The sequence below is a fragment of the Schistocerca nitens genome, chromosome 10 (assembly GCF_023898315.1).
Source record: "Schistocerca nitens isolate TAMUIC-IGC-003100 chromosome 10, iqSchNite1.1, whole genome shotgun sequence".
In the NCBI taxonomy this organism is placed as follows: domain Eukaryota; kingdom Metazoa; phylum Arthropoda; class Insecta; order Orthoptera; family Acrididae; genus Schistocerca; species Schistocerca nitens.
The window spans coordinates 115549067-115563289 of NC_064623.1; the positions used below are offsets into that span (position 1 = coordinate 115549067).

The 14223-nt window shown below is 49.2% G+C and overlaps 1 protein-coding gene across 2 annotated transcripts in view; it reads left to right on the forward strand.

The window, feature by feature from the left end:
• LOC126210064 (N-alpha-acetyltransferase 30) overlaps positions 1–14223 on the forward strand; it is an 88880-nt gene that overhangs the window by 34539 nt on the left and 40118 nt on the right. For both annotated transcript variants that reach the window (XM_049939183.1, XM_049939184.1), the window contains one exon: positions 2214–2337. In XM_049939183.1, coding sequence (XP_049795140.1) covers positions 2214–2337 — 124 coding nt within the window. The remainder of the gene's footprint in view (positions 1–2213; positions 2338–14223) is intronic.

The window sequence follows — 14223 nt, forward strand, 5'->3', positions numbered from 1 at the left end:
TCCCCCTCTCTCTCTCCCCCCTCACCTCCCTCTCTCCCTCCCTCTCTCTCTCCCCCCTCACCTCCCTCCCTCCCTCTCTCTCCCCCCTCACCTCCCTCCCCCCTCACCTCCCTCTCTCCCTCACCTCCCTCTCTCCCTCCCCCCCTCACCTCCCTCTCTCCCTCACCTCCCTCTCTCCCTCACCCCCCTCTCTCCCTCACCTCCCTCTCTCCCTCACCCCTCACCTCCCTCTCTCCCTCCCCCCCCTCACCTCCCTCTCTCCCTCCCCCCCTCACCTCCTCTCTCCCTCCCCCCCTCACCTCCCTCTCTCCCTCCCCCCCTCACCTCCCTCTCTCCCTCCCCCCTCACCCTCCCTCTCTCCCTCCCCCCCTCACCTCCCTCTCTCCCTCCCCCCTCACCTCCCTCTCTCTCTTTCTCCCCCTCCCCCCTCCCCCCCTCCGTGGCCTCTCCCGCCCCCCCACCGTGGCCTCTCTCTCTCCCCCCCTTCCCCCCCTCCGTGGCCTCTCCCCGCCCCCCACCGTGGCCTCTCTCCCTCTCTCTCTCTCTCTCCCTCTCTCTCTCCCCCCCCCTCTCTCTCTCTCTCTCTCTCTCTCTCTCTCTCTCTCTCTCTCTCTCTCTCTCCCTCTCTCCCCCCCCTCTCTCCCCCCCCCTCTCTCCCCCCTCACCTCCCTCTCTCCCCCTCTCTCTCTCTCCCCCCCTCACCTCCCCCCCCTCTCTCTCTCCCCCCCTCTCTCCCCCCTCCCCCCCTCACTCCCCCCCCTCTCTCTCCCCCTCTCCCCCCTCACCTCCCCCCCTCTCTCTCCCCCTCTCCCCCCCTCACCTCCCCCCCCTCTCTCTCCCCCTCTCCCCCCCTCTCTCTCTCTCTCCCCCTCCTCCCCCCCTCACCCACTCTCTCTCTCTCTCTCTCTCTCTCCCCCCCCTCACCTCCCTCTCTCTCTCTCTCTCCCCCCCTCACCTCCCTCTCTCTCTCTCTCCCCCCCCTCACCTCCCTCCCTCCCTCTCTCTCTCTCTCTCTCTCTCTCTCTCTCTCTCTCTCTCTCTCTCTCTCTCTCTCGCCCCCCCTCCCCCCCCCCACCATGGCCCCCTGACTCTCCCCTCCCCCTCACTCTCTGGCACTCTGGCTCTGTCTTAAGACAGTTGTTATTCCTAAACCTTATTTGCTAACTATACAACATGGCTTTTTTTCTTCCTCACTGCTGTAAATTCCCGAATGTAAAAACTGCCTTCTGTGCCTAAATGAATGCTCCAACCTATAGCTTGGACTGATTGTGTTGGGAGGGAGCTCTAGGACAATAAGCTCAGTATTCTATAAGAGACAGTCGTATGAAAATGAGACAAATGAAAAAAAAAAGTAAAGTAAACTGTATATTCTTTGAAAACTAATTGCTATAATTGTTAATATATTTATTCTACTGTGAGGAAAGGATGGTCAGTACGTTCTTGGAAAAATGTTTACAATTGCCCACAGAACCACAATTGTACTCAGGTGTGCACCTCTGCATCGGAAGCAAATCAACAGCCACAAATGTCTTTCTTTTTGACTCCAAAAATTTTGAAATTGCATGGGGGGGGGGGGGGGGGGGACTGGGACTGTATGGAAGATATGTTAGGGCTTTCCAGGAAACTTCTGCAGCGTACTTCTAACAGCTGAAAATGTGGGCAGGCCCACTGTCTGACCGTGCTGCAGAAGTTTCACTAGGAATGCCGTACACATTCTCCGTACAGTCCCAATCTCTCCCCATGTGATTGCTATATTTTCAGAGCTTGGGGAAAGACATTCTTGGCCATTGATTTGCTTCAGACAGAGAGGTAGATGCTTGTTTACAGTTGTAGTTCTGCAGGCAATTGCAAACATTTTTCCATAAAGGCATTGGGCTTCTTGTCTCGGAGTGGGATAAATGTATTAAAATTTATGGTGATAAAGAGCTTGTTTTTTTTTCCATCTGCCTTGTTTTCATTTGACTACCTGTTATACTTTAAACTATTGTGGGTTTTGCTCACTCTCGAGAATTTCTGTAGTTTTTAAAATGTAATTATTGCACATCAGAATGTAGAAGTAGCTGAATATATTTGAAAAGTATCAGTTGTGGAAGTGAAGGAAGTACCTTTCGATTAGAGATATATACATAGTAACACATTTGAAACAGTTGTTGACTTATTTCTCACCAGCTCTGTCTCGATTGCACTGATACCAGTTTTCCTGTTGGTTGCAGGCTATGGACGGTGGCAAATGTGTGGGTGCAATTGTTTGCAAGCTCGATGTACATCGCAAGGTTGTCAAGAGAGGATACATTGCCATGCTTGCCGTTGATGAAAAGTATAGAAAAAGAAAAATAGGTAAACAGAGACCTTGTTCAGTTTACAATTTGTTTATTGGGATTTTCATAAGATTAGTCTGCAGTTGTCACTGTACTAATTGGCATGTGTTAGGTCTGTGGCAAAAAGTTTTTAGAGAATGTTCCTTTCAGTATTGCTGACTGGTTGAGTGATAATTATTATTATTTTTTTTTAGCACAATTTGTTTATTGCATTGCACTCAGGTGATATAGAGGGTGTCAGGCCTACGGATCATAGGGCATGTTTTCTCTCGTGTTTCACCAGATATTAGCATTTTCATTTTTCCAGCGTGGAGCTAGAGTTGGCCCAAACAAATACTGCTCATAAATTCTTTCGTATGACCCCTAGCATCAATGGAAGGTGTCAGTTTGTTCTCTATTATAAAGAAAATTATTATTAAATCAGAATTTTACTTTTCCATTTTATAGAACAGTACCATTCTTTTGTAGTGCATTATTAGTTTTATTGATATGTATTAACAGGATCAGTAAAACATGAAGGATAATCAGTACCCCAGCAGTGACTGAGCAGAACTTCTGCACGCAGTAGCAGTCGGCAGAGGCCAGGGCAGTGCTATCACTGCTGGAGTACGTGTTATTCTTTGTGTTTTCTGTCCCTGATAATACACTCTGTTAAAGGGGCACATAAAATTCCATTTTAGAAGTAATTTTGTTTGTAACAGGAGGCACTGACTCTTTACAGTGACACTTCATCATGCATGAAGGACATGACGAGCAGTATTTGTTTGGGGTGACTCCAGCCATACATAGCAACAGCAGAAACTGTAAATTCTGCCAAAACATCAGAGATCACTTGCCTAATGACTTTTAGGAGAGAGACACTGCATATGTCCTCTCTTTGCCTTGCATGAACAATGACAAAGACTTCACTGAGAGTGACACACCCATTCCTGCCAAGAAGGATTTTTAATATTCTGCATAAATATCAAATTTTGTTCTTTCCTTTTAGATACTGTTATGATGGCGGGTCATGTAAAAAGGAGGGTGCCACAGTGTACTGCTGGATCATTGCTTCAATGATCTGCCACTAAATGTGGCAGATGATTCAAACAATTTTTTTTGTTTCAGATGACACAATTGTTATTGTGAAAGACATGAATCAGTATATAAATGATGTAGCTAATAGGGTAGTCAGTAACAACAGCACATCTTTCAGAAAACATATCAACATTTAGCTGCAACAAAGCACAGTGCATATTGCTTATAACATGAAGAACTTGGGAAAGTGAAATTTTCTGGCCAAACATGGTCAGTGAAGTCAAGCAATTTAAAATCTTAGGACTGAGGGTAAATGGAAAGATTTCTTGGAAATATCATGTGAAAGATCTTACGCAGAAAGTAAATACTGTTATGTTCCCTATAAGAATAATGTCTACTATTTCCAACACTGATCATGAAGGCTTGTTTACTTGGATTACTTTCACTCTATTATCTTGTATGGTAGTATATTTTGGGGTAACTTTTTACACTCACCAATAGCCCTCCAGCAGAACTGGAAAAAAATCAGTTGATAAACCGTAAGCATTCATAACAAATTTGAAAGGTTTCCTTGTGAGTCATTCCTATTCTGTACACTCCTTTTCTGTACAAGAGTTTCTTGCAGTAGTTGAGAAATTCTCTCTCTAATGTATTGATTATTCATATACCCTTTCACAATTTGTGTAGTGTTTTATTAATTCGTATATATGTGACATCATACTTACCAATACGTTCTGAAACACCGTGCATAAAAATGGGATTGTAAATTTCAGACAGTTTCTCTTCTTTGCTCTCACTGCTGGAAAGTCTCTGTCTTCTCTTTGCCCTTCTCTTTTCCTTGCTTTTTCTCTTTAGCGTCTTCTCCACTGCGGCATTTGAGACCTCTCTTCTTTCCTTTTCTTTGTTCCTCCCTCTCTCTTTCTTTCCTCCCTGTGTGTGTCTGAAGACCGACCCACGTGTTCCCACATGTAGTTGGTGATGGGGTAACACGTAATTCCCTGCTCAGAGTAGACAAGTAGGACATGTACGAACCCCCTGGTAAAGGCCAGATCCCGGGAGGGGTGATTACCCGAAATAGAATAGTGCCGATTGCTCCCTCCGTCCGTTTCTCGGGCGTTATGAACTGAGGTGTGGACAATCACCTAAGGCGAGAGTGCCCTCAGAGAGGATCCCCACGAGGAAGGAGCACGCCATCGGAGACGTCGGTAATCATGGGGGCCTTCTTTCGCAGTGGTTTCCTATACTCCTAAAACTTATGCCTACAAGAGAAAGCTAGACGAGTCTCAGCCACAGACAGTCCTTCCATCAGTGCCCAAGTTCCCAGTTGTTTCTCGATCTGATGATGGTCAAGACTTCTCCACAGTCAACCCTTTTATTGTTCAGAAAGGTGTTGATGCAATGGCACCTTGTTGGAAACAGTCAGTACCCCCCAGGCACAAAAATTGCTGCAAACTACACTGCTACACACCTTCCCTGTCCAGGTGGAGGTTCACCGTACTTTAAATTCGTCATGGGAGGTGGTTTATACATGCTCATTCAATGGATTATCCAATGACAACATTCAACACTACCTGTCTGACTGGGGCGTAACGGCTGTACATCGAGTCATGAAAAAGGTTGACAGGGACTTGTTACCGATCCATACTCTCTTCTTGAGACGGAGTTCAACTTCCATCGAACATTAAAGCAGTATATGAGATCATTTCCATTCATCCTTACATCCCAAACCCTAGGCGTTGCTGTCGGTGTCGGTGATTTAATCATTCCAGCCAGTCGTGTTCCAATCCGGCGAAATGCATTGCATGTGACAGGCATGCCCATGAGGGTGGTTGTCCACATCCATCTCCTCGTTGCATCAACTGTATGGACGACCACGCTGCTTCTTATAGAGATTGCCCTATTTTCAAAGATGAACGAGTTACTCAGGAAATCTGAGTGAAGGAAAAATTGTCCACTTTTGCTGCTCATAAGTTATTCGCCAGTAGAAAGCCCCACTGTGCTCCCAGTGGGTAAATATAGCACTGTCCTTGCATCTCCTCGGCCTACTAAGGAGGTAGCCACACAGACTTGCGATCTCACCTGTAGCGCTACAGTTGTCACATCAGCCAGCCCAAAGATCGCCTGTTCATCCTCCCCACTATTGCCTGCTCACTCTCAGGCTCACCCTTCATCGGCTCCTGCTAAATCGTGGGCCCCAAAATCGGACGCCTGGTCTTCCAAAAAAAGAGCCTACTTGCAAAGATTTTTTTACGTACCCTGACCTCCCAACCATCAATTCCTCCCTCCTCTCACCGTCCTCCTTCCAAAAAGGCTCAAAAGAAACTAAAGTTCCTCTTCAAGGCATGTCTCATCTACAGCACCACCCAGCGGTAGCTGCCCTCGGCCATCTTCCATGTTGCTGGCGGCTGATCCACCAGTCGATCACTGGTGGCAGGAGCTGCGAGCAACCTACAGATCGGGATCTTCTGCCTTTGGCTGAATGCTGTTTGCCATCAGCTGCTGGCTCTCAGCGGTTGTTGAGTTGACAGCAACCGTAGTGAGATTTTCCCCTTTTTCTGTCCACCCTATGTCACTTATCCATTGGAATATCAATGGAATTCGCTCCAATCGGGATGAATTGTCAATTCACTTATGATCCTACTCCCCGGTCATCTTCAGTCTTCAGGAAACAAAGCTACATTCCCATTATCGCTTTGTCTTCCGTCATCTCCAATCGGTCCGGTTTGATCTCCCCTCTGTTGATGGCACTCTGGCACACGAGGGACTTGTGATTCGTCTCTATGATACTATCCATTATCACCTAGTCCCCTTAAACAGTTCCTTCCAAGCTGTCCTGGTTGGGGACTTCAATGCCCACCACCCGCTTTGAGGATCTCAGCATCCTTGTCCACGAGGCTCCCTATTGATTGAACTTTTCCACCAAGCAGATCTTGTTTGCCTGAACACTGGGGAACGTACATTTTCGTCTGCCGCCATGTCAAACATCTCTCTTTTGGACCTTTCAGTCGGTAATGTTCCACTAGCTAAACACTTTGAATGGTTCACTCTTGCTGATACACACTCGAGTGGCCATTTTCCATGTGTCCTTCGATCACAGCCACAACTGCCATCTATGCGCACAAGGTGCTAGAAGTTTTCCCAAACCGATTGGACACTTTCCTCCTCTCTAGCGGCATTCGATGACCGTCACTTTCCTAGCATCGATGATCAGGTCACCCATGTTACGGAAGTTATTCTTACAGCTGCGGAATGTTCAACGCCTCGTACCTCCCCTTTGCCCCAGTGCCCCCCATTTCCTTGGTGGAAAGAGACGTGCTGTGATGCAATACGCAAGCGGAGATGTGCTCTTCGCATTTTCCACCACCATCCTACATTGGCCAATTGTATCCGCTATAAGCAATTACGTGCACAATGCCATCACATCATCCGCGATAGCAAGAAGGCAAGCTTAGACTTATTTACCAGCTCCTCTAATTCCTTCACTCCCTCATCTGTAGTTTTGAGTCGAATTTGACGGTTATCCGGCATGTCTAGTTTCTCCCCAATCTCTGGGCCCACTGTCGCACATGATACATAGTGGACCCAGTCGCAATTTCTAACTCATTGGGTCAACACTTTGCTGAGATTTCGAGCTCTTCAAATTACCTGCCAGCCTTTCTCCCGAAGAAATGTGCAATGGAAGTGCAACCTCTTGCTTTCTCCTCTCAAAATTGCGAAAGCTATAAAATTGTTTTCTGTATGTGGAAACTCCAGCACGCACTCTCTTCCTCTCACTCTTCTGGCCCTGGAACTGTATGGCATCCACATCCAAATGTTGCTGCATTTATCATACCGTAATCTGCATTACCTCCTTTGCCCGTATAATCGAATTTGGACCAACAGTACCTTTCACAGAAGATGGCGGGAAGCTATCATCATTCCTGTTCCGAAACCTGGAAAGAATAAACATCTCCCCTCTAGCTATAACCCCATATCTCTCACGAGTAGTGTATGTAAGGTTTTGGAGTGCATGGTGAATTGCCGTTTATGCTGGTAGCTGGAGTCCTGAAACCTTTCAACACGTGCCCAATACAGTTTCCGAAAGCATCGTTCTGCAGTTCACCATCTTGTTGCCCTCTCGACTTATATTATGAGAAATTTTCTCAGGAAACACCAAACGGTAGCAATATTTTTTGATCCGGAGAGAGCGTATGTTACCCATTGGAGGACAGGTATCCTCTGCACACCGTTGTCTTGGGGCTTTCGAGGTCAGCTACCCCTTTTTATATTTTAATTTATGACAGCGCCCACCTTTAAGGTGTCTGTGCACACCACTCTCTCCCGTACCCCCCCAGGGGGTCCACAACTCTTTTGTGGACACGTGCGTAGCGAGCGCGGGACCCCGAGCTAATGTGGCCCTCCTTCCTTTCCAGGCTGCATCCCTTCCCTTTCCGCATCCTTCCCCGTCCCCCATCTTCGCCCCCCCCCCCCTCACCTCTGGCTCTTTCCTTCCCTTTCTCCCCCTCTGGGAGTATGGTTTGTCCCTACGTCCGGAGACGGACGCTCGAAACTGTTCCAAATTCCTTGATTTCTACACTTGCAAGTCCTCGTCCTTCCTCTGTCCTTCTCTTTTCCTTCCCTCTTCTCTTTGCCCTTTTCTCCGCTGCAGCGTTTGAGACTCCCTCTTCTTTCCTTTCCCTTTTTTCCTCCCTGTGCGTGTCTGAAGGCCGACCCATGCACTTCCATGCGTAGCCGGTGACGGGGTAACGCGTAATTCCCCGCCCCGGGTAGACAGGTAGGACACGTACGTACCCCCTGGTAACGGCCAGGCCCAGGGAGGGGTGATTACCCGAGCTGATATCTTCCGAAAGTGCCGATTGGTCCCTCCGTCCGTTTGTCGGGAGGTGTGACCTGAGGTGTGAACAATCACCTAAGGCGGGTGTGCCCTCAGTGAGGGCCCCCACGAGGGAGGAGCGCGCCATCGGAGACGCCGGTAATCATGGGGGATTCTTCCGCTATGGTTTCCTCACCTTCCACTATGTCTGCTCACAAACGTAAGTTCACTGAGTCTCAGCCACAGACGGTTCTTCCATCGTTGCCACAGTTCCTTGTTGTTTCTCGGTCTGACGAAGGTCACGACTTCTCCACGGTCAACCCTTTCATTATTCAGAAAGGTGTCGACGCAATTGCAGGTCCTGTAAAGTCTTGTTCCAGATTACAGAATGGCACCCTGTTGTTAGAAACACACAGTGCCCTCCAGGCACAAAAATTGCTGTGTACTTCTCTGCTCCACAGCTTCCCTGTCCGGGTGGAACCGCACCGTACCTTAAATTCCTCGCGTGGAGTCGTTTATACACGCTCCCTCGATGGATTGTCTGACGAAGAAATTCAGCATTACCTGTCTGACCAGGGCGTAACGGCTGTTCATAGAGTTATGAAAAGGGTTGACACGAACATCATTCCAACCCGCACTGTCTTCTTGACATTTGACAAAGTTCAACTCCCATCGAAAATCAAAGCAGGCTATGAGATATTTTCCGTTCGCCCTTACGTCCCAAACCCTACGCGTTGCTATCGATGCCAGCGGTTCAATCACACCAGCCAGTCCTGTTCCAATCCGGCCAAATGTGTTACGTGTGGCAAGGATGCCCATGAGGGTGCTTGTCCACCTCCATCCCCTCGCTGCATCAACTGTATGGGTGACCACGCTGCTTCCTCTCGAGATTGCCCCGTTTTTAAGGACGAAAAACTCATCCAGGAAATAAGAGTGAAGGAAAAGGTGTCGACCTTTGCTGCTCGAAAATTATTCGCCAGTCGACAGCCCACCGTGCCTCAGACAGGAAAATACAGCACTGTCCTTCCTTCCCCTCGGCCAACAAAGGAGGCGGCCACGCAGACTTGCGACCTCACCTTTAGTACCACGGTCGTCAGATCGGCCAGCGCAAAGATCGCTCATTCAACCTCACCACTTTCGCCTGCCCACTCTATGGCTCACCCTTCGTCGGGTTCTGCTAAATCTCGAGCCCAAAAGTCAGACGCCAAGTCTTCGAAAAAAGAGCATACTCGTGAAGAGTTTTTACGTATCGCAACTTCCCAACCATCGGTTCCTCCTTCATCTAAACATCATACTTCCAAGAAGGCTACAAAGAAACCCAGTTCCTCTCCTTCTCCACCAAGGCGTGTCCCATCTACAGCACCACCTGGTGGAAATCGCCCTCGGCCATCTTCTGTGTCGCCGAGGCGCACTGCTGGTGGCCGGTCAACCGGCCGATCGCTGGTGGCAGGAGCTGCTCCTGACCAACCTATGGATCAGGATCTTCTGCCTTCGGCTGAATGCCATTCCATGCTGTCGGTTGCAAGCTCTGAGCAGTTGTTGAGTTGACAGCACCCTTGGTCACATTCCTCCATTTTCTGTTCACCCTATGTCCATTATCCACTGGAATATCTGCGGCATTCGAGCCAATCGGGATGAATTGTCGATCCTCTTACGATCCTACTCGCCGGTCATCTTCTGTCTTCAGGAAACAAAGCTGCGTCCCCATGACCGCTTTGTTCTCCCTCATTTTCAGTCCGTCCGATATGGCCTCCCCTCTGTTGAAGGCACTCCAGCCCATGGAGGACTCATGATTCTTCTCCATGATACTCTCCATTATCACCCAATCCCCTTAAACAGTTCCTTCCAAGCTGTCGCCGTCCGTCTTTCCCTTTCTGGATACACGTTCTCTCTTTGTACTGTATACATTCCATCGTCCACACCAATGGCACGAGCTGATCTCCTTCATCTTCTTGGTCAGCTTCCACCCCCCTATTTGCTGGTTGGGGACTTCAATGCCCACCACCCGCTTTGGGGATCTCCACATCCTTGTCCACGTGGCTCACTATTGCTATATGTCTTCCACCAAGCGGATCTAGTTTGCCTCAACACTGGGGTCCCCACATTTTTGTCTGCCTCCACGACAAATTTATCTCATTTGGACCTTGCGGTCGGTACTGTTCCGCTAGCTCGGCGCTTCGAATGGTTCGCCCTTGATGATACACACTCGAGTGACCACTTTCCCTGTGTCCTTCGACTGCAGCCTCAACTGCCATATATGTGCTCGCGACGCTGGAAGTTTGCCCAAGCCGATTGGACACTTTTTTTCGTCTCTAGCGACTTTCGATGACCGTCGCTTTCCCAGCGTCGACGATGAGGTCACACATATTACCAACGTTATTCTTACAGCTGCGGAATGTTCAATACCACGCACCTCCGAATTTCCCCGGCACCCCCCAATTCCTTGGTGGAACGAGGCATGCCGTGACGCAATACGTGAGCAACGACGTGCTCTTCGCATTTTCCGTCACCATCCTACTTTGGCCAACTGTATCCGCTATAAGCAGCTCCGTGCGCGATGCCGTCGCGTCATCCGCGATAGCAAGAAGGCAAGCTGGAAATTCTTTATTTGCTCATTTAACACCTTCACTCCCTCCTCGGAAGTTTGGAGTCAGCTTCGACGGTTCTCAGGCGCGCCTAGTTTCTCCCCGGTCTCTGGGCTCACTGTCGCGCATGATACCTTAGTGGACCCCGTCGCAATTCCTAACTCATTGGGTCAGCAGTTTGCTGAGATTTCGAGCTCTTCAAATTACCCGCCAGCGTTTCTCCCGAAGAAACGTGCAGCGGAAGTGCGACCTCTTGCTTTCTCCTCTCAAAATCACGAAAGCTACAATACTGTTTTCTCCATGCGGGAACTCCAACATGCCCTCTCTTCTTCTCGCTCCTCCGCCCCAGGACCGGATGGTATCCATGTCCAAATGTTGCTGCATTTATTAACCCGTAGTCTGCGTTACCTCCTTCGCCTTTATAATCGAATTTGGACCGACAGTACCTTTCCCAGACGATGGCGGGAAGCTATTGTCGTTCCCGTTCCGAAACCTGGGAAGGACAAACATCTCCCCTCTAGCTATCGCCCCATTTCTCTCACGAGTAGTGTCTGTAAGGTTTTGGAGCGTATGGTGAATTACCGTTTAGCTTGGTGGCTGGAATCCCGCAGTCTTTTAACACCAGCCCAATGCGGATTCCGAAAGCATCGTTCTGCTGTTGACCATCTTGTTGCTCTCTCCACTTATGTCATGAACAATTTTCTCCGGAAACGCCAAACGGTAGCAATATTTTTTGATCTGGAGAGAGCATACGATACCTGTTGGAGGACAAGCATCCTCCGCACACTGTTCTCTTGGGGCTTTCGAGGCCGGCTGCCCCTTTTTCTTCACGAATTTATGGCAGAGCGCACATTTAGGGTGCGGGTGAACACTGCTTTCTCCCAAGAAAACGGGGTACCCCAGGGCTCCGTGCTGAGTGTTGTACTGTTTGCCATCGCCATAAATCCAATTATGGATTGTCTCCTTCCTGATGTCTCGGGCTCCCTCTTTGTGGATGATTTTGCGATCTACTACAGCTCTCAACGGACCAGCCTTCTTGAACGACGTCTTCAAGGATGTCTCGATCGCCTCCACTCTTGGAGCATCGAAACCGGCTTCCGTTTCTCACCCAGTAAGACCGTTTGTGTTAATTTTTGGCGACGTAAGGAGTTTCTTCCGCCCTCCTTACATCTAGGTCCTGTCAACCTTCCGTTTTTAGACGTCGCTAAATTCTTGGGTCTTATGTTTGACAGAAAACTGTGCTGGTCCTCCCATGTTTCCTATCTTTCGGCTCGCTGTCTGCGATCCCTTAACACCCTCCGTGTCCTGAATGGTACCTCCTGGGGAGCGGACTGAGTGGTCCTTCTCCGCCTCTATCGCGCCTTAGTGCGCTCGAAATTGGATTGTGGAAGCATAGTCTACTCCTCTGCTCGGCCGTCTATTCTTCGGCGTCTCGACTCTATCCACCACCGTGGATTACATTTAGTGTCTGGAGCTTTTTACACCAGCCCTGTGGAAAGCCTTTATGCTGAGACTGCTGAACCTCCGCTGTCCAATCGGCGAGCAGTCCTTCTGAGTCGTTATGCTAGCCATCTGTCTTCCATGCCTGCTAATCCAGCCCATGACCTTTTTTTCGACGCCTCCTTTGATGTAGGGTATGCAGGCCGCTCCTCCTCCCTACTACCCCCGGGAGTCCGCTTCCGTCAACTGCTCCATTCTCTTTCTTCCGCTTTCCTAGAACCTTCTTGACAACTTGGGGTACAGCACCGCCTTGGCTCCGTCCCCGGATCTGCCTGCTCCGTGACCTTTGTCGATTTCCCAAGGATGGTACCCCTACACTAGTTTATCGTCGGGCATTTGCTGCTCTATGTGCACAAATGACGGACTCCACATTTATTTACACCGACGGCTCGAAAACATCGTTAGGTGTAGGGAGTGCCTATATTGTTGGCGACACCCCAAATCACTTTCGGCTTCCCGACCAGTGTTCGGTTTATACTGCGGAGCTTTACGCTGTTCTCCAGGCTGTCCACTACATCTGCCGCCATCAGCGGATACAGTACGTAATCTGCTCAGATTCTCTCAGCTCTCTCCTTAGTCTCCAAGCTCTTTACCCTGTGCACCCTCTGGTCCACCAGATTCATGACTGTCTGTGCTTGCTCCACCTGGGGGGCGTCTCGGTGGCGTTCCTCTGGCTCCCGGGACACGCTGGTATCTGTGGGAATGAGGCGGCCGATATAGCGGCCAAGGCTGCAGTCTCTCTTCCTCGGCCAGCTATTCAGTCGATTCCCTTCACCGATCTACGGAGCGTTTTATGTCGCAAAGTTGCTCATTTATGGCACGCGCATTGGTCAACACTTCCCCATAATAAATTGCGGGAAGTGAAAGCCCTTCCTTGCGCTTGGACCTCTTCCTCCCGAACGCGTCGTCGGGAGGAGGTAATTTTAGCTAGACTCCGGATAGGGCACTGTCTTTTTAGCCATCGACGTCTTTTAAGCGGCGATCCTCCCCCACTCTGTCCCCACTGCTCTCAGCTGTGGACGGTAAGACACCTTTTAATTGAATGCCCCTATTTTAATCCGTTACGCTCCCGTCTACAGCTATCGCCTGATCTATCGTCGATTTTAGCAGATGACACGCGCTCAGCCGACCGCGTTCTCCAGTTTATTAGTGACAGTGAAATGACGTCAGTCATTTGAAGCCTTTTTTGGGGACAACCAACCCCTTTCTGTAGTGGATTGTTAAGCATTCCTTCTGCTTTTAGTTTCTCCAATTTTATGACTTTGTTCCCATTGCTGCTGGTTTTCAATTTCGGTTTTTTACTGTTTCCTAAGTCACGGGCTGGGCGCTAATGACCATAGAAGTTTTGCGCCCTAAAACCAAAAACAAAACAAAAAAAATCTCTCCCGTACATTTTCCCAAGGAAATGGGGTGCCCAGGGCTCCATTGCTATAAATCCAATTATGGATTGTCTCCTTCCCGCTGTCTCGGGTTCTCTCTTTGGCGACAGTTTTACAATCTACTTCAGCTCTCAACGGACCAGCCTTCTTGAATGACATCTTAAAGGATGTCTTGATCACCTCCACTCATGGAGCATCGAAACAGGCTTCCTCTTTTCTCCCAGTAAGACCGTCTGTGTAAATTTTTGGCATCGTACGGAGTTCTCTCTGCCTTCTCTACATCTAGGCCCTGTCTTCCTTCCATTTGCCGATGTCGCCCAATTCTTGGGACTTATGTTTGACAGAAAACTGTACTGGTCTTCCCACGTGTCATATCTTTCGGCTCACTGTATGCGATCCCTCAACACCCTCCGTGTTCAGAGTGGTAACTCCTGGGGAGCGGACCAAGTGGTCCTCCTCTGCCTGTATCGTGCCTTAGTGCGCTCAAAATTTGACTATGGAAGCATAGTTTACTCCTCTGCTCAGCCGTCTATCCTTCGGCGTCTCGACTCTGTCCTCCACCGTGGATTGCGTTTAACATCTGGAGCTTTTTATACCAGCCCCGTGGAGAA